Consider the following 19,232-nt stretch of genomic DNA (forward strand, 5'->3'; position numbering starts at 1 on the left):
AGGACAAATGCTCCTAAAATTACATGCACTCATTTACAGTATTTTAGGTAACTGGTAAAATCCTTATGTGGATTTGCACCACATACAAGACTCAATTCTATTGTTGCTTATAAATAATCCTGTGCCTTGAAGTAAAACTGGCTCAGCAAGCAGGTTTCAACAGCAGCAGTCATACAAGTTTTCTACAGTGATTATTTGGTACACCACAAACACGCAGATGCAAAGCTATCAGTCATACCACTCCAGGTATAGTTGTAATCCTCTGTATTGTAAGGCTCAGTATAACCACCATAATATTCCAACACTTCCTGAGTCCTGAAAAGGGAGAAAAAAACTGTTAAGCTTTAGATGCCTAATTTACATCTACTTACACAATTACCTTATTTACTTTAATATTGCTGAAAAAGGAGACATGGTATTGAAACATTGTCTTGCAAATCAGCAATACTCAAATTCTGTATGATCAAACGACTAGTTATTTACGTTGTTAACTTTTGATGAAAATGATAGTAAATGACATTTACAAAACAAAAAAGCGATTTAGGAAGAGCACTCTGAACTATTAAGATAGTTCTCCACTGCAAGCATCAAAACAACCACTTGTGAAAATCCATCTAATTTAGGATCATATACTCACTGTTCAGATGAAGACGAAAACTGAAGGTGATCAAAAATCTCTTTCCGGGGGGTTTGGGATAGAAATGGTATGCAGGACAAATGCACAGATCTGGATTTTGTGGACAGTGAGAGGGACTTTTACACTGCAACTTGCAGGAACTGGGAATTTATTCCAGTGCAGTGCTGTCAAAATAGGATCTGGAACTTGCATGAACAGGGCAAACAACTATGCAGCTCCTTATCCAGGCTGAAGAAGTCTTCATGAGCACAGTGTAAACCAAGAATGACAAATGAGGGTATTTAATCAATGCCAAATCGTAAATGAAATAAAGTGGGATTAATAGAAATTAGAGAGACAAAACTGAACAACTTGTTTTATGGTTTTTGTCTCAACAATTCCATCCAGGCGTCCATTCCATGTGTTAATCATTCTATGAATTATTTCCTAATTAGTGCTAAATTTGACTTAAATTAATTTGAATATGACCATGGCCCAAAATGTGTGATGGCCAGAATTGAGAGACCCCAAAACACATGTAAAGATCCCAAACCCTACGTCATAAAAGTAACGATGACGATCTTTAAACTGATGGCCCCAATGACAAATTATTCCTAAACCTAGATTACTGTGAAGTGGATTGGATTGTATGAGGACTTTTTGACTTGATCTGGTTTGAGTATTTTGACAGAAGTTCCGGGATCCAAAGCTCCCAAGTGAAATAAGTTTGGGCTGTTTTCTACAGGTATTTATGGGTAAGTATGGCGTATGATAACCAGACCAGAAATCAACACAAGGGTCAAATTAATTTGCCTCCTCAGCTCAACAATTGGTTGCAATGTCTCCTGGATGTTAGCTGGGGCAGAGAACAATTAATGTAAGGAATACTCAATGCTGACAGTAGTGTCAAAATAGAAAATGCTTCATGTTGACATTTAGAAATACAAAAAATCATCCTTGAAAGAATTATAATTAATACAAGTACTGGTATCAGCAAAAAGATATATTTATCTGTCACCTGTAAGAATCAACTCTTTCAGCTCCCAAAGGTGATCGGTCTCGCTCTAGATCTTGCCGAGTCGAGAGGATACTATTAAAAATCAGAAAAATAAAAGTTGGTCAACTTTTTCATTTGAAAGAAGTTTTTAAAAGATCAATACTACTGTAAGGGTCCTTTCTGTTTATTCCCTTATTTCCACTTTTATGTTTGCCATTATGTTTTTGATCCATGGATGATTTATGGACCGGTTTCTTTAAGGCAGCTTATATCTTTAATTCAAGCAGAAGGAAGCAGTGGCCCTTGCCTTTATTTCAAACAGAGGAATCCAGAAGGCTATGATATTTTAGGATGGTGATTGCAGACTGGCCAACATCAGTGATAACCCTGTTTGATTGATTTGGTTGGTAGCCGATGAATTGGCCCAAAAGGCTGTGCTCTGCCTGGTAACAGGTGGCTATTAGACCTGGTCCCGCTGGAATGTTTTCAGAGTCACAAGGTTGCTTTTTGGTTTCACTTTTGACTCTGCGGCCTCGATAGAGGGTTCCAATTAACTCCCTACAAAAAGATGTAGGAGCAGAAGTAACCACTTCAGCCCTTCGAGCCGCCATTCAATCTGATCATGGTTGATCTCTCCCTGGTCTCAAAACCACCTCCTTGTCTGTTCCTCATATCCCTTTAACCCATTTTAAAAATCAGAAATATATCTATCTCCTTCTTGAAATCATTTAATGATTCAAACATCACCACACTAGAGGGCAGCGCATTCCACAATTTCACCACCCTCCAGTGTAGTTCCTCCTCATGTCAGTTCTAAATCTATCGCCCCCAACCAATGTCTGTGACCTCTCGTTCTCGACTGCCCCACAAGGGGGAACATTTGGTCTACATTTACTTTATCAATCCCACTTTGTATTTTATATACCTCGATCAGATTCCCTCATCCTTCTAAACTCCAGCGAGTATACGTGCAAACTGTTCAATCTCTTATACGTCAACCTTTTCAACCCCGTAATCAATCTGTTGAACCTCCTCTGAACTACATCTTTCCTCAAATAAGGAGACCAAGTCTCACCAACACTATTGCAATACTTCTCTATGTTTATATACTCCAGTCCTTCTGCTAAACACCAAAATTTCATTTGTGGCACGGTAGCACAGTGGTTAGCACGGTTGCTTCACAGTGCTAGAGTCCCAGGTTCGATTCCCGGCTTGGGTCACGATCTGTGCGGAGTCTGCACTTTCTCCCCATGTCCTCCCACAAGCTCCGAAAGACTGTTAGGTAATTTGGACATTCTGAATTCCCCCCGAACAGGCGCCAGAACTTCATTGCAATGTTAATGCAAGCCTACTTGCGACAATAAAACTAATTACTACATGCAGTATCTACATATCGACTTTCTGTGATTCATGAACAAAGACACCCAGATCCCGCTGCCCGGATGCATTTTGAATTTGCTTTTCATTTAGATAACAGTTTCAGCAAAAATGGACAAACTCACACATCCAATGTTGGCCCATTCTCCTAGTCTATCTATATCTGTCTGTGAACTCTATTGCCTCTTCACTACCTATTTTACTATCATCTGCAAATGTTGCTATGTTGCACTCCATTCCTGCTTGCAGATCTTTTATATAGACTGTAAACAGTTGAGGTCCAAGAATGGATCTTTACAGCGCCCTGCTGATTACAGCTCACCAGACAGAGAAGGACCCATTTATCCCGCCCCTCTGCTTTCAGTCAGTCAGCCAAACCTTAATCCAATCTAGTAGTCTACATCCAATCCCCTGCGATTTCCCCTGGTGTCTTTTAGGTGGCACCTTGTCAAACACCTTCTGGCAGTCTAGATATATCACATCCACAGGTTCCCTATTATCCACCTGCTGGTTACATCCTTCAAGTACTCTCGCAAAAATGACTTACCCTTCATAAAACCATGCTGCCAATGGCAGTGGATTAAGCTTCATCTTTCTAAATGTTCAGTCATCTCCTCAATGATGATTCCAGCAACTTCCCCACCAGACGTCAAGCTAACCGGTCTATAGTTTCCTACTTTTTGCCTCTCCCTTTTTGAATAGGGGAGTCACATTAGCGCACTTCCAATCCACCAGGACCTTTCCAGAATACAGGGAATTTTGAAATATCATAACCAATGCATTCATCATCTCGACTTCCATCTCCTTTAATAGGTGGTGATGTTTGAATCATTAAATGATTTCAAGAAGGAGATAGATATATTTCTGATTTTTAAAATGGGTTAAAGGGATATGAGGAACAGACAAGGAGGTGGTTTTGAGACCAGGGAGAGATCAACCATGATCAGATTGAATGGCGGCTCGAAGGGCTGAAGTGGTTACTTCTGCTCCTGATACCACTTCTGCTCCTACATCTTTTTGTAGGGAGTTAATTGGAACCCTCTATCGAGGCCGCAGAGTCAAAAGTGAAACCAAAAAGCAACCTTGTGACTCTGAAAACATTCCAGCGGGACCAGGTCTAATAGCCACCTGTTACCAGGCAGAGCACAGCCTTTTGGGCCAATTCCATCTCCTAGGGCATAGGCCAACAGGTCCCAGAGACTTATCAGCATTTAATCCCATTAGTTTATTCAATGTTTCTCCCTAGTAATGGGTATTGCACCAAGTTCCTCTGCATTAACTTCACTTTTTGGAAAACTTTCATTATCCTCTGCCGTGAAGTCAGAGATAAAATATTAGTTCAGTGTCTCTGCCATCTGTGTTCCCCATTATTACCTCACCAGCACCATCCTCCAAAAGAGCAAACATTTACTTTAGCTTTACTCTTCCTTTATTTCATAGAATTCACAGTGCAGGAGGCCATTCAGCCCATCGAGTCTGCACCGGCTCTTGGAAAGAGCACCCCACCCAAGGTCAACATCTCCACCCCATCCCCAGAACCCTGTAACCCCACCCAACACTAAGGGCAATTTTGGACACTAAGGGCAATTTATCATGGCCAATCCACCTAACCTGCACATCTTTGGACTGTGGGAGGAAACCGGAGCACCCGGAGGAAACCCACGCACACACGGGGAGGATGTGCAGACTCCGCACAGACAGTGACCCAAGCCGGAATCGAACCTGGGACCCTGGAGCTGTGAAGCAGTTGTGCTATCCACAATGCTACCGTGCTAAGTTTATATACTTAAACACTGATACCAAAAGCTTCTATAGGTTTCCTGCTAATTTCCTTTCATAGTCCATCTTAGCTCCTGATTTTATTTTTAGTAGCCTTTTGCTGAACCTTAAAGTTCTCCCAATCCTCCAGCTTACCACGAGTTTTTGAAGTATGGTATATGCCCTAATTTTTGCCTTTATGTTCTCTCGGACTTCCTTTTTCTCCGTTACAGTTCCTCTTCCTCTCAGAAACATACTTTGAGAGGCATTTAATATCTCCCTGAACATCGGACATTGTTCCTCAACTGCCTTACCCTCAATTATTAATGCCCAGTCTACTTGGGCCAACTCTTTCCTCAGGCCTGTATAATTACCTCTTCCCAAATCCAAAACTCTAGTATGGCACACTTCTCACTCAATCGGAATTTGGATTCTCCATCCAAGAGAATCCTTAACGACAAGACTATCAACAATTCTTTGTTATATACCAAATCTAAAATAGCCTGTTCCCTGGTTGACTCTCACATGTTGCCCTAATATCCAGCTAAACTCTGTTCAGAAGGCCACTGTGAAGGCTAACACTCTCCAGCAAGTCTGGGTGTCATTCCTTTTGAGACTGAAGAGGCTTGAAGTCAAACAACGAGCCGAAAGCAAGGTTTGATGTGAAATAAAGTGTTGATACAGATATGGACCAGAATGCGGACTTCGAGCTGAAGGCCCAGTTAGATTAAAAAATAAAGTGTCTCTCCAGAAAGCCTGTTGCCTCCAAAGTGCTGTAATAAATGAATGACTGCAAGGAAGACCATTACCAGCTGTAAACCAAAGACTTGAATTTGCAAGCATGCTGCAAGGCAAGTGTGTGAAAGAACCACTATTTGAAGAAAAAAACCTTTTGACCATCAACCTTATTTACACCCACTTTCCACCCACCCCCATCTGTGTTTGGCTGCCTTGTGTGTGGGTAGAGGATGGGACAGTTAAGGGAGGTAGCAGGTTAGTTTGTCATTATCCAGTTGCATTTACTGCCTATTTCATAGTTATTCTTGTTACAAAAACATTAATTATTTTTCTACTTACAAACCTGGTGACTGTAATTTTTATAAGAATTAATGATTTATTCACTGTCGTAACATTATTTGGAGGCTTGGGTCTGGGATCTTTGGTGTGATATACAGCGAATTTGGGTTACAATGCAAATTAAAAAGAGACACCAGGTTTGTAGTGCTATAACAGGATGACTCTGGAAGCTGCTCACTTTTCTCAGGTTGGAAGACTTATCTTGGGTTCATTTCAAAGAGCTTTGAAAAGACAAGCTCGACGAATTAGAATAGAGAAGGTGGAGATAATTGAAGCGATTGCTCAACATTTAAATTTGAAAGTGAAATAAATGCAAGAAACAGCCTGGCTCAGGGCAACACCCAGTAGGAAGGATGTGGAAGCATTGGAAAGGGTGCAAAGGAGATTTACCAGGATGCTGCCTGGTTTGGAGGATAGGTCTTATGAGGAAAGGTTGAGGGAGCTCGGGCTTCTCTCTTTGGAGCGGAGGAGGATGAGAGGTGACTGAATAGAAGTTTATAAGATGATGAGGGGATAGATAGAGTGGACGTTCAGAGACTATTTCCTGAGGTGGATTTAGCTGTTACAAGGGGGCATAACTATAAGGTTCAGGGTGAGAGATATAGGAGGGATGTCTGAGGTAGGTTCTTTACTCAGAGTGGTTAGAGTGTGGAATGGACGGCCTGCTGTGATAGTGGAGTCGGACACTTTAGGAACTTTCAAGCAGTTATTGGATAGGCACATGTAGCACACCAGAATGACAGGGAGTGGGATAGCTTTATCTTGGTTTCGAACAAGGCTCGGCACAACATCGAGGGACGAAGAGCCTGTTCTGTGCTGTACTGTTCTATGTTTTAAGTCTTCCAAAGCTAGCATAAGAACATAAGAACTAGGAGCAGGAGTAGGCCATCTGGCCCCTCAAGCCTGCTCCACCATTCAATGAGATCATGGCTGATCTTCTGTGGACTCAGCTCCACTTTCCGGCCCGAACACCATAACCCTTAATCCCTTTATTCTTCAAAAAACGATCTATCTTTATCTTAAAAACATTTAATGAAGGAGCCTCAACTGCTTCACTGGGCAAGGAATTCCATAGATTCACAACCCTTTGGGTGAAGAAGTTCCTCCTAAACTCAGTCCTAAATCGGCTTCCCCTTATTTTGAGGCTATGCCCCCTAGTTCTGCTTTCACCCGCCAGTGGAAACAACCTGCCCGCATCTATCCTATCTATTCCCTTCATAATCTTATATGTTTCTATAAGATCGCCCCTCATCCTTCTAAATTCCAACGAGTACAGTCCCAGTCTACTCAACCTCTCCTCGTAATCCAACCCCTTCAGCTCTGGGATTAACCTAGTGAATCTCCTCTGCACACCCTCCAGTGCCAGTACGTCCTTTCTCAAGTAAGGAGACCAAAACTGAACACAATACTCCAGGTGTGGCCTCACTAACACCTTATACAATTGCAGCAGAACCGCCCTAGTCTTAAACTCCATCCATCTAGCAATGAAGGACAAAATTCCATTTGCTTTCTTAATCACCTGTTGCACCTGAAAACCAACTTTCTGCGACTCATGCACTAGCAGACCCAGGTCGCTCTGCACAGCAGCATGTTTTAATATTTTATCATTTAAATAATAATCCCTTTTGCTGTTATTCCTACCAAAATGGATAACCTCATTTGTCAACATTATATTCCAACTGCCAGACCCTAGCCCATTCACTTAGCCTATCCAAATCCCTCTGCAGACTTCCGGTATCCTCTGCACTTTTTACTTTGCCACTCATCTTAGTGTCGTCTGCAAACTTGGACACATTGCCCTTGGTCCCCAACTCCAAATCATCTATGTAAATTGTGAACAGTTGTGGGCCCAACACTGATCCCTGAGGGACACCACTAGCTACTGATTGCCAACCAGAGAAACACCCATTAATCCCCACTCTTTGCTTTCTATTAATTAACCAATCCTCTATCCATGCTACTACTTTCCCCTTAATGCCATGCATCTTTATCTTACGCAACAACCTTTTGTGTGGCACCTTGTCAAAGGCAAGGCAACAGCAAAAGCAAATCAAAGAAAGTGACTTGGATTTTTCTAAAAGTAATTTTTCTACAGTTCTTGCAGTAAACGCATTGGCATTCATTTCAGATGCAAAGGTTTCCAAGAGCATGCCTGCTTTAGAGGTAAATATACATTGATAGCATGGCATCCGTTACATGCTCGAGGGCTAGGGCTGTGAAGTAATACCCAGGTTAACACATCCTTTGAAGGTCCACAGTGCCTCAAGGTAATGGAAGCCAATAGCAAAGAGATGAATGAATCAGTAAACAATTCTTTTTTTAAATTGAGAAGAAGGTGGCTGGAGAACCATGTAGCTGTTCTGCCACCACATCTGTTCACAACAACCAGAAAGTTAATGGCGCCAATAACGTACTATCCTCAGATTCTGAAAATAAAAAAGGAACAGCTGAAATCTTTAAGTACAAATTGTTTCAGTCCGCATTACCAAATAGAGATAAGGGCTGTGATTACAAAAACGCTGATGAGGTTGTAAAAGTTTGTCACACAAAGAATGGTGTGTATAAAGTCAATCAACTCTGAAAGGATTGAGATCTCAGCAGTATTTGTTGCTCAAAGTAACCATGTGAAGGACAAGAGAGAATGTAAAGTTGGGAGGTGGAGGGGAAAAAAAAAAAAAAAAAAATCAAAGAATGCTTCTTGATTAACCATGAACTGAATGTTTCCCTCAGCATTGACCTTGCTGGTAGGTTGACTAGAAGATTCTCGAAATTTGGTTAGATGTTAATTGGATTAAAAAGATTGCAATACATGAGAGACAGAAGAAGACAAATATGATAAAAGACACTGAAAGAGTATGAACAGAGTTGTAAAGAAACACCAGAGGGCACTCTGTTAGCTACTCACGGCGTGCAAGCAAGAAATTCTGAAGCACTAAAGACACATCCATTTCAACTAATACCAGAGACGGGCTCAGTTACAGACTGAAATACAATGCAGGCTGGACATGTTGCAGAAACAAGCGAAGTGCTATGATCCGCTGAACGGCAAGTAGAGTTCGGGAGGTTGGCGACCCCGTTGGGAGGACGAACCGGTGCTGGCCGCTCCAGGCCTTAATCGACATGTGTTTAGAGAGAAGTTTAAGACCTGGAATGCAAGATTATTTTGCTGGAGTTTATTACAATAGTTCAATGTTAAAGTTGTACACATTCCTGGAAAGGACAACGGACGCTTTGCCACGTGTTGAAGGGCTGACTAGTTACCGATGTAGAGACTGGGAAGAGAACTGGAAAACTGGGGATTGATATGCGTTTGTGATTTATGTCTTGCATACCCCAAAATGAAATGTCTGTGCCCTGAAATTTCATTCTTTGGCTGGGTGGGAAGCCTTCCTGTTTATTCCCTTATACCCTCATCCTGTTATTTTGCCGTTACATTTTCAAACCATGGACCTGTCTCTTAAAGGCAGCCTGTATATTTGATTTAAACAGAATTTTCCAGGAGCGGGAGAGAGAGGGTGAGCTGGAGTGCAGCTTGGGAATCAGGTAGATGCTTAAGAGTTTTATTTTTACCTGTATTTAAGTTGGGCGGTTGCTAAACCCGAGACACTACACTTGTTGTGTCCCCCACCCTTCCACCTCCTCTAACCCAAGGGGGTGACTGAATATCAGGTAAGCTCTTTCTTTTCTTGTTTTTATCCGCAGGCTATCTAGGGGGGGATGGCAGGGAAGGCAGTGCAATGTTCCTCCGCAGAATGTTTGAGGTGAGGGACGCCGTCAGTGTCCCTGCTGATTTCACCTGTGGGAAGTGTACCCATCTCCAGCTCCTCAGTAACCACGTTAGGGAACTGGATGAACTTCGGATCATTCGGGAGGCAGAGGTGGTCATAGATAGTAGCTTCAGGGATGGAGTTACTCCAAAGAATGGAGAGAGATGGGTGATGGTGAGAGGGGCTGGGAGGAAGCAGTACGTACAGGGATCCCCTGTGGTCGTTCCCCTCAGTAACAAGTATACCGCTTTGGATACTGTTGAGGGGGGCGGCCTACCAGTGGTAAGCCACGGTGACCGGATCTCCAGCACGGAGTCCGACCCTGTGGCTCAGAATGGAAGGGAGGGGGGGGGGGGGGGGGGGGGAGCGCAATACTTATTGGGGACTCGATAGTTAGAGGGACAGATAGACGGTTCTGTGGCAACGAAAGAGACTCACGGATGGTATGTTGCCTCCCGGGTGCCAGGGTCTGTGACATCTCGGACCGTGTTTTCAGAATCCTTAAGGGGGAAGGGGAACAGTCACAAGTAGTGGTACACATCACGCTACCAACGACATAGGTAAGAGAAGGGACGGGGATTTAAAACAGGAATTTAGGGAGCTTGGGTGGAAGCTGAGAGCCAGGACAAACCATGTTGTTATCTCTGTTTTTTTGCCAATGTCACGTGTTAGTGAGTTGAGGAACAGGGAGAGAGTGCAGATAAACACGTGGCTGCAGGGATGGTGTAGAAGGGAGGGTTTCAGTTCTGTGGATAATTGGAGCACAATCTGGTGAAGGTGGGACCTGTACAGACAGGACGTTTTGCACCTGAACCAGAGGGGCACCAATATCCTGGGAGGGAAATTTGCTACGGTTTTTCGGGGGGGTTTAAACTAATTTGTCAGGGGGATGCAAAAACAAGCTGTAGTCCAGAAGCCAGTGCTGAGAATAGGAGGTACTGAGGAGGGTATCGAGGTCGCAGGAGTGTACCGGCAGACAGGAAGATGGGTTGAAGTGTGTCTACTTCAATGCAAGGAGCATCCGGAATAAGGTAGGTGAACTTGGGTGTGTGGATTGGTACTTGGGACTACGATGTTGTGGCCTTTACGGAGACATGGTTAGAATAGGGATAGAAATGGTTGTTGGAAGTTCCGGGGTATAGATGTTTCAGTAAGAGTAGGAAGGTGGTAAAAGGGGTGGAGGAGTAGCATTGTTAATTAAGGATAGTTTAACGGCTGTAGAAATGCAGTTCAAGGGGGATCTGCCTACTGAGGTAATATGGGCTAAAGTTAGAAATAGAAAAGGAGCGGTCAAGTTGTTAGGAGTTTTCTATAGACCCCCAAATAGTAATAGAGATGTGGAGGAAGAAATTGCAAAAAGATTATGGATAGGTCAAACCTCTATAGGTCAAACAGTTCGGATGGGGCAGTTTTTGTAGTGTGTGCAGGAGGGTTTCCTGACAATATATGGATAGGCCGACAAGAGGTGGAGCCACTTTGGATTTGGTACTGGGTAATGAACCGGGCCAAGTGTTAGATTAGTTTGTGAGAGAGCACTTTGGAGATAGTGACCACAATTCGGTGTCTTTCACTATTGTAATGGAGGGGGATGGGGCCATACTGCAGGGCAAGGTTGATAATTGGGTGAGGGGTAATGATGATGCAATTGGGCAAGAATCAGGGAGCATAAGATGGGAACAGAAACTGTCAGGAAAAGGCACAAATGAAAAGCGGAGCTTGTTCAAAGAACAAATACTGCGTGTCCTTGATAGGTATGTCCCTGTCAGGCAGGGAGGAAATGACCATGGTTCACAAAAGAGGTTGAATGTCTTGTCAAGAGGAAAAAGGAAGCGTATGTAAGGATGAGAAAACAAGGTTCAGTTGGGTCACTTGAGGGTTACAAGGTAGCAAGGAATGAGCTAAAAAAAAGGGCTTAGGAGAGCTAGGAGGGGGCATGAGACGTCCTTGGCGGGTTGGATCAAGGAAAACCCCAAGGCTTTTTACTCTTGTGAGAAATAAAAGAATGACCAGGGTGAGGTTAGGTTCGGTCAAGGACAGTAGTGGGAACTTGTGCATGGAGTCAAGAGATAGGAGAGGCGGTGAATGAATACTTTTCTTCAATGTTCACCAAGGAGAGGGGCTATATTTTTGAGGATGTGTGTGAGATACAGGGGGTAGGCTGAACGAGGTAGATGTTCTGAGGAAGGACGTATTAGCAATTTTGAAAAACCTTAGGGTCGACAAGTTCCCTGGGCCAGATGGGATATATCCTAGGATTCTTTGGGAGGCAAGGAATGAGATTGCAGAGCCTTTGGCTTTAGTCTTTGGGTCCTCATTTCCACAGGGATAGTGCCAGAGGACTGGAGAGTGGCGAATGTTGTTCCTCTGTTCAAGAAAGGGAATAGGAATGACCCTGGTAATTATAGGCTGGTTAGTCTTACTTCGGTGGTCGGTAAGTTAATGGAAAAGGTCCTGAAGGATAGGATTGATGACCATTTGGAAAGATGCAGCTTAATCCGGGATAGTCAACACGGATTCGTGAAGGTAAGTCTTACCTCACAAATTTGATTGAATTCTTTGAGGAGGTAACGAAGTGTGTAGATGAAGGTAGAGCAGTTGATGTCGTATACATGGATTTTAGTAAGGCATTTGATAAGGTTCCCCATGGTCAGCTCATGAAGAAAGTAAGGTGTGGGATGGAGGGAAATTTAGCCAATTGGATAAGTAACTGGCTATCACATCGAAGACAGAGGGTGGCGATGGATGGAAAATTCTCAGACTGGAGACCAGTTACCTGCGGTGTACCACAGGGATCAGTGCTGGGTCCTCTGCTATTTGTGATTTTTATCAATGACTTGGAGTAGGGGGCTGAAGGGTGGGTCAGTAAATTTGCTGAAGACACCAAGATTGGTGGAGTAGTGAATGAGATGGAGGGCTGTTGTAGGCTGCAAAGAGACAGTGATAGGATGCAGAGCTGGGCCGAAAAATGGCAGATGGAGTTTAACCCTGATAGGTGAGAGGTGATTCATTTTGGTTGGAAAGATTTGAATGCGGATTACAGGGTCAACGGCAGGATTCTGAGGAATGTGGAGGAACAGAGATATCTTGGGGTCCACAGATTGCCACTCAAGTGGATAGAGCCATGAAGAAGGCCTATAATGTATTAGCGTTTATTAAGAGGGGGCTTGAGTTTAAGAGTCGTGGGGTTATGCTGCAACTGTACATGACCCTGGTGAGACCACATTTGGAATAGTGCGCGCAGTTCTGGTCACCTCACTATAGGAAGGATGTGGAAGCATTGGAAAGGGTGCAAAGGAGATTTACCAGGATGCTGCCTGGTTTGGAGGGTAGGTCTTATGAGGAAAGGTTGAGGGAGCTAGGGTTTGTCTCTTTGCAGCGGAGGAGGATGAGAGGTGATTGAATAGAGGTTTATAAGATGATGAGGGGATAGATAGAGTGGATGTTCAGAGACTATTTCCTCGGGTGGATTTAGCTGTTACAAGGGGGCATAACTAGAAGGTTCAGGGTGGGAGATATAGAAGGGATGTCCGAGGTAGGTTCTTTACTCAGAGAGTGGTTAGGGTTTGGAATGGACTGCCTGCTGTGATAGTGGAGTCAGACACTTTAGGAACTTTCAAGCGGTTATTGGATAGGCACATGGAGCACATCAGAATGACGGAGTGGAATAGCTTGATCTTGGTTTCGGACAAAGCTCGGCACAACATCGAGGGCCGAAGGGACTGTTCTACGCTGTACTGTTCTATGTTCTAGAAGGCGTTTTAGGCTTGATTGCAGATTGGCCAACTGATAACTGATTGATTTGGCTGGTGGCCAATGAATTGGTCCAAAAGGCCGTGCTCTGTGCAGTAACAGGTGGTGATTGAATTTGATCCCACTGGAATGTTTTCAGAGTCATGAGGTCCCAGTTTGGGTTCACTTTTGGTTCTGCAGCCTGGATGGAGAGTTCCAACTAACACTCTCTAAAAAGATCCAAAAGCCTCTGCAAGGGCTGACTTTCTCTCTAGCAAGACTGGGTGTCTTTCTCTTAAGACTGAAGAGGCATGAAGGGAAACCATGTGCTGAAAGCAAGGTTTGATGTGAAATGTCTACACCGAAAGATATAGGCCTGAATGTGAACCTTGAGCTGAAAGCCCAGTTTGATAAGCGTCTTTTCAGAAAGCCTGATGTTTGTAAGTGCTGTAATGAATGAATGACTCTGCAAGGAATGCCATTACCTGCTGTAAACCAGAGACTTGAGCGGGCTGCAAGGAAAGTGTGCTTAAAAACCACCATTGGAAGAAGACTCATCTTTTGACCTTCATCCTTATTATTTTCGGGCAGCAACGACGAATCAGACTACGGAGGGAGATAAATCACTTGGTTGCAAGGTGTACCAAAAACAGCATCTAAATGTTGGAAAGACCAAGGAACTGATCATCGACTTCAGGAAGCATAGCACGACAGACACGCCTGCCTGCATCAATGGCTCCGAAACGGTGATGGTCGATAGCTTTAAATTCCTGGGGGTCACCATCACCAACAGTCTGTCCTGGTCCACTCACGTTGATGCAACGGTCAAGAAAGCCCAACAACGTCTCTACGTCCTATGGAAGCTAAAGAAATTTGGCATGTCTGCATCGACTCTCACAATCTTCTACAGATGCGCGATCGGCTGCATCACAGCCTGGTATGGCAACTGCTCGGTCCAAGATCGCAAGAAACTGCAGAGTGTGGTGAACTCAGCCCAATGCATCACACAAGCTTGCAAGCCCCACATTGATTCTGTATACATCTCCCGCTGCCTCAGGAAGGCAGACAGCATTATCAGAGAACCCTCCCACCCAGGCATTGCCTTCTTCCAGACCCTTCCATCAGGCAGAAGGTGCAGAAGTCTGAAGGCCCGCACATCCAGACATAGGAACAGCTTCTTCTCTACAGCTACAAGACTCCTCAACGACTACCCCTTGGACTGATCTGTTCCCTGTAAGAACACTATTCACAACGCCCTATGCTACTCTTCTTCATGTATTTGCTTTGTTTGGCCCCTTGTTCCGCACTGTAACCAATCAGTGTTTGTCGATGTACCATTTGTCAATGTTCTCGATTGATTATTCTTTTTGTCTACTATGTACGTTCCTTCAGCCACAAAAAAATACTTTTCACTACTTCGGTATGTGACAATAAATCAAATCAAAACAAGTCAGTATGGTAGCACAGTTGCTTCACAGCTCCAGGGTACCAGGTTTGATTCCTGGCTTGGGTCACTGACTGTGCGGAGTCTGCATGTTCTCCCCGTGTCTGCATGGGTTTCATCCAGATGCTCCGGTTTCCTCCCACAGTCCAAAGATGTGCAGGATAGGTGGATGGACCATGCTAAATTGCGCTTAGTGCCAGAAAGATTTGATGGGCTTATTGGGATAGGGTGAAGGTGTGAGCTTAGGTAGGGTGCTCTTGCCAAGGGCTGGTGCAGACTCGATGGGCCAAATGGCTCCTTCTGCACTGTAACTTCTATTTTAACTCTCCCCCCCCCCCCAGATTTGTATGTCTTGTGCTCCTTCTCCACCACCCCTAAAGTCCAGAGTGAAATCTTGACTCACTCTCCAGAGCAACACAACATTATTTCAAATGTAATTAGACCATCTTGTTATTAACCCAGGATAAACTTATCATACCTTGGTATGGATTCTCTTGGAACATTGTATTCTGCTGTTGCAAATGAACTGAAGGGAGAGAAAAGAAATAGACAAGATAAGCCAATCTCCAGGCCTTTGTTATAAGCCTTTTCTACAAATTATCCAAGAACCTCATTCTTTCATTAGAGGGTTTTTCAGAAACAAAGACACAGAACAAGGTATAAGTCAAAAGTTGAAAATAAAATGAGAATTAATTTTTCAGGACGTATGAAAATTACACCTGTTTGTGCCTACTAAATAGATTAGTGGTTTTTGAATGCTGAATTGGGTGTACCAATTTTCACTATAAAAGGCATATTTTTTCAGCATCAGCTAGCAATACTGTAATTATCGACCACTAGATTAAGTTGGAGCTGTCAAACAAAAAACTCATTAAACTTTAGACCATTCACAAATATTTGAATGAAGTAATAGTCAAAAATTTAAATCTAGATATCTTCATAGACTTTTCTGGGATATCAGGCATTTAAAAAAAGTTTTCCTTACCTTCCATCTGGGCTGGGTCTGTGTGATGGACCTCCCCTGGGCTTTATCCAAGACATCTTTACCTGAAATTTTTTTTAAAATGGGTTAAGAAAATATTGCATTGCTTCAAAATAGTAAATGTCTCTATTGACACGTGCTCCATTTGGAATTCATCCAACAACCTTAATTAATTTCGACATATTTCATGTCTAGCAAGTCTAATCATAAAGGAACGGCGTAATACCAAAATGAAGTCAGGCAAAGAGCAGAATGCTAAATTGCACAATGAACATCAGATACATTAAAAATCTATCATGCAAAAAAATTGGTATTATCAGTTGTGGTAAATAATACTGCTTTCACTACAGCGGCAGTAGGGTGTTAGATCAATTCTGAAGGCTAAAACAAAATTGTTAGATTTACAATATCTTCCCAATCTAACGTACTTTTCTGATATTGAGTAGCTCATTCAATCTACTGATCCAAAACTAATACAGCATCAAACAGGGTTTTCCAACTGTGACATGGTATCCATTTATAAATCTAAACAGGGTCATAGAATTTACCAAGCAGAAGGAAGCCATTCGACCCATCGAGTCTGAACCGGCCCTTGGAAAGAGCACCCCACCCAAGCCCACACCTCCACCCTATCCCCGTAACCCAGTAAACCCCACCCAACCTCTTGTGGACACGGAGGGCAATTTATCATGGCCAATCCACCTAACCTGCACATCTTTGGATTGTGGGAGGAAACCGGGGCACCTGGAAGAAACCCATGCAGACATAGGGAGAATTCCGCAGACAGTGATCCAAGCCGGAACCGAACCTGGGGGCCTGGAGCGGTGAAGCAACTGTTCTAACCACTGTGCTACCGTGCTGCCCTTAGTCCAGATCACTGAGCAAATGTCCTTCGTGTCCCCAAACTTTCTGACAATGTCACACTGAATAAATTTGGGTGTCTTGGTACACTCTCCATTTTCACATTTTTCAAATGTTAAAGCCTTGTGCTATACACATGCAATTGTTGATATTGTACAGAGGCCACCAATAATTTATTGTTCTGGACAATTTTAATTAATTTCTGGACTGTATTGTACAATTCATGCTTAGACATCAAGTAACTGGACATTTCCAATATTTGGTGGGATGGGGGATTGCTGTGCTGAATTCCTACTGTGTAGTAAAACGGAAATGTACAATTTCAGTCATTAGTGGTATCATGGAATCATATTTTGATTAAATCTCTGAAACAGGAACATTGCATTCACACAGTAACCAATACACCAAAAATTTTTTGCCGACTTGCTTCTTCGTGTTTGTAGATAAGATACTTCTCTTGCTAATCCCTCAAATTTCCCAAATGACAAGGCAACTTTTGCTAATATTTAGATTCATACATCAAGGGAATCCAGGAAATCCACAAAAGTGCAAGTTCCCTTTTTGCATGTAAGACTTCATCCCTCAATTCCTAGCTGCATCGGCACATCAAGGTGGTAGAGAAAAAAGTGCAACCCAAAGAAGCTGGCAGCCTACTCTAACCCAATTGTGTTACAACATAGTCCCGTCCTTTTAACACTGTACACCAGAGCAAGAATTATGTATCATCTATCAATGGTGTTCCAGATCAAAGCAATCTCTTATTACACGTCTATTTGCTGTTAATTTTAGATTGGACATATTTCATCTTATTTCTCACATTTTCCCTTTTGGTTTGGGCGCTTTTATTGTGAGTTGTACCTAGCACCCTCCTACAATTTGCATCTATTTATCAGTCGATAAAGCATTTGACAATCTGTTATTCCATTGGTGTATCCAATTCCTTTTTGTCTATTATTTTCCCAAACCTCAACTAAAACTCTTCAAATTCTGACTTCACGCAGCCTTTTAAGTTGTCTCCAAACAAAACGATTGAGTCTTCAGTTCTGATTAAGCATTCACCCATGCAACACCATGACCTGTCTTCTCTTCAGAGAAATGTGAATTATAACAGAACTTTGGTAAACAATTCTTTGAATGTGAAATGTAGTTTGAAACTATGTGAATGCATTCCCTTTTAAAAGCTTAATTTCTGTATGTGTATAGTGGAATTGTCATTAAGTCGGTTTCCCTGAAAGCACTGATATAAATGGACACTGGTTATACTCCTTCCGGATGGCTTTTTTTTTTTTACATACCTAGGCAGCAAGGGTAAAAAAAAACAACTCAATGGTCCCTGACTCAACTCCTTGCTCAAGAAAACCAAGACCAAATGTAACTGCTCTACACCTAACTACACCACCCAGGAATTCTATTTGTTTGTATGCAAATTCTATTGTGATCAACTAAGAGACTGAAGGTACCCGAAGTCTTGTTTTTAAGAGTAGTTTATCTTCAATAATGATATACTTACATCTTGACAACCAAAGTTGGAATGGCGCCCAAATCAGGTGCAAGGTTACATGGATTTTAATTAATCAGTACAACTTCAAGATTGTCAAATATATCTCATCCAAAACAATGCACACTCAAAGGGTTAAAACCATAATCAACAGAACTCACCTTCCAAATGAATAATTATAAAGAAGGGGACTTCTCAATTTACACTGCTGAATCTTCAAGCTTTAACAGTAGGAACCAAAGACAGAGATTAAAGTGGTGACAGAATGTTAAACATAAATGCTAATCTACTCTTTCTCTTCACAGATTTGACTGACGTGAGAATCTCTAGCATTTTGCGAGTATTTTTATTTCGGATTATCAACATTTGCAAATTTAGTGTTTGTGAAATGCAACATCTGAATTGCTTTCTGTAAGTTTTTTTTTTAAAAAGGAGGAAGGAAGGGAAATCGTTGACATTGTGCGCGCGAGTGCATCAAGTTAAAAATAACCCCGACACAAGGCGAGTATCACGGCGCTGAGCTAAAAAAAAAATCAACAAAATGAAGAGATTCGGTCAACCGGGTGCCTTCACAACATGGCCACCGAGTCTGGGCTGAGTAAAAGTTTGGGATGTCACCCTGGGTCAGGAGAGACCGAAATAAATCGGAACCGGGGCCCAAAGGTGAAGCCGCCGCAGGCCGAAACGAGGAGGCGGCGGCGGCCGGGCCCAAGCTGAGCGAGCGGCCACGCAGCCTCCTCCTCCTGGGGCAGGAGCGGCGGCGGCCGAGCTCGGGCCTGGGCCTCGCCGCCATCCCAACTAAACAAAGGAACATTTCCAGCCACAAAATAAAGACCTGAGGCAGAGGACGGCGACGCAAAACTAAAATAAAATGGAGGATCAGCGGCCCAGGTGACGGCGATCCTGCGAAGGGGAAGCAGGGCGCGAGTAGGGAGAAACCTTCCCCTCAGATTAAAATGAAACCACGATTCACCTCCTGCTCTCGCTCTCCTCAGCCGCCAACCTGAACCGGAGACGGAAACACAAATGGGGAGCTTCACATGACCTCCCCGCCCCTTCGCATAATCCCCACCAATCGGGGCGCTTCTTACATGGCCGCCGTCAACACCCAATCAACCGTGGCCTT

General features: G+C 43.2%; 1 protein-coding gene across 3 annotated transcripts in view; it reads right to left on the minus strand.

The window, feature by feature from the left end:
- Nucleotides 1-19,181, minus strand: part of LOC140430620 (nuclear receptor coactivator 5-like) — a 42,218-nt gene extending 23,037 nt beyond the window's left edge. The window contains exons 1-6 of one of the 3 annotated variants that reach the window (XM_072518218.1): nt 19,080-19,181; nt 18,268-18,327; nt 15,751-15,812; nt 15,244-15,291; nt 1,635-1,706; nt 239-315 (exon numbers count right to left, since the gene is read on the minus strand). In XM_072518218.1, the coding sequence (XP_072374319.1) occupies nt 239-315; nt 1,635-1,706; nt 15,244-15,291; nt 15,751-15,806 (253 nt within the window). In that variant the 5' untranslated portion in view covers nt 15,807-15,812; nt 18,268-18,327; nt 19,080-19,181. Of the gene's footprint in view, nt 1-238; nt 316-1,634; nt 1,707-15,243; nt 15,292-15,750; nt 15,813-18,267; nt 18,328-18,941; nt 19,060-19,079 lie in introns of those variants that run through there. The other 2 variants (XM_072518219.1, XM_072518220.1) reach the window with 2 other exon arrangements.
- Nucleotides 19,182-19,232: the final 51 nt, after the last annotated feature.

This window comes from Scyliorhinus torazame, chromosome 10 (assembly GCF_047496885.1).
Source record: "Scyliorhinus torazame isolate Kashiwa2021f chromosome 10, sScyTor2.1, whole genome shotgun sequence".
Taxonomy (NCBI): Eukaryota; Metazoa; Chordata; class Chondrichthyes; order Carcharhiniformes; family Scyliorhinidae; genus Scyliorhinus; species Scyliorhinus torazame.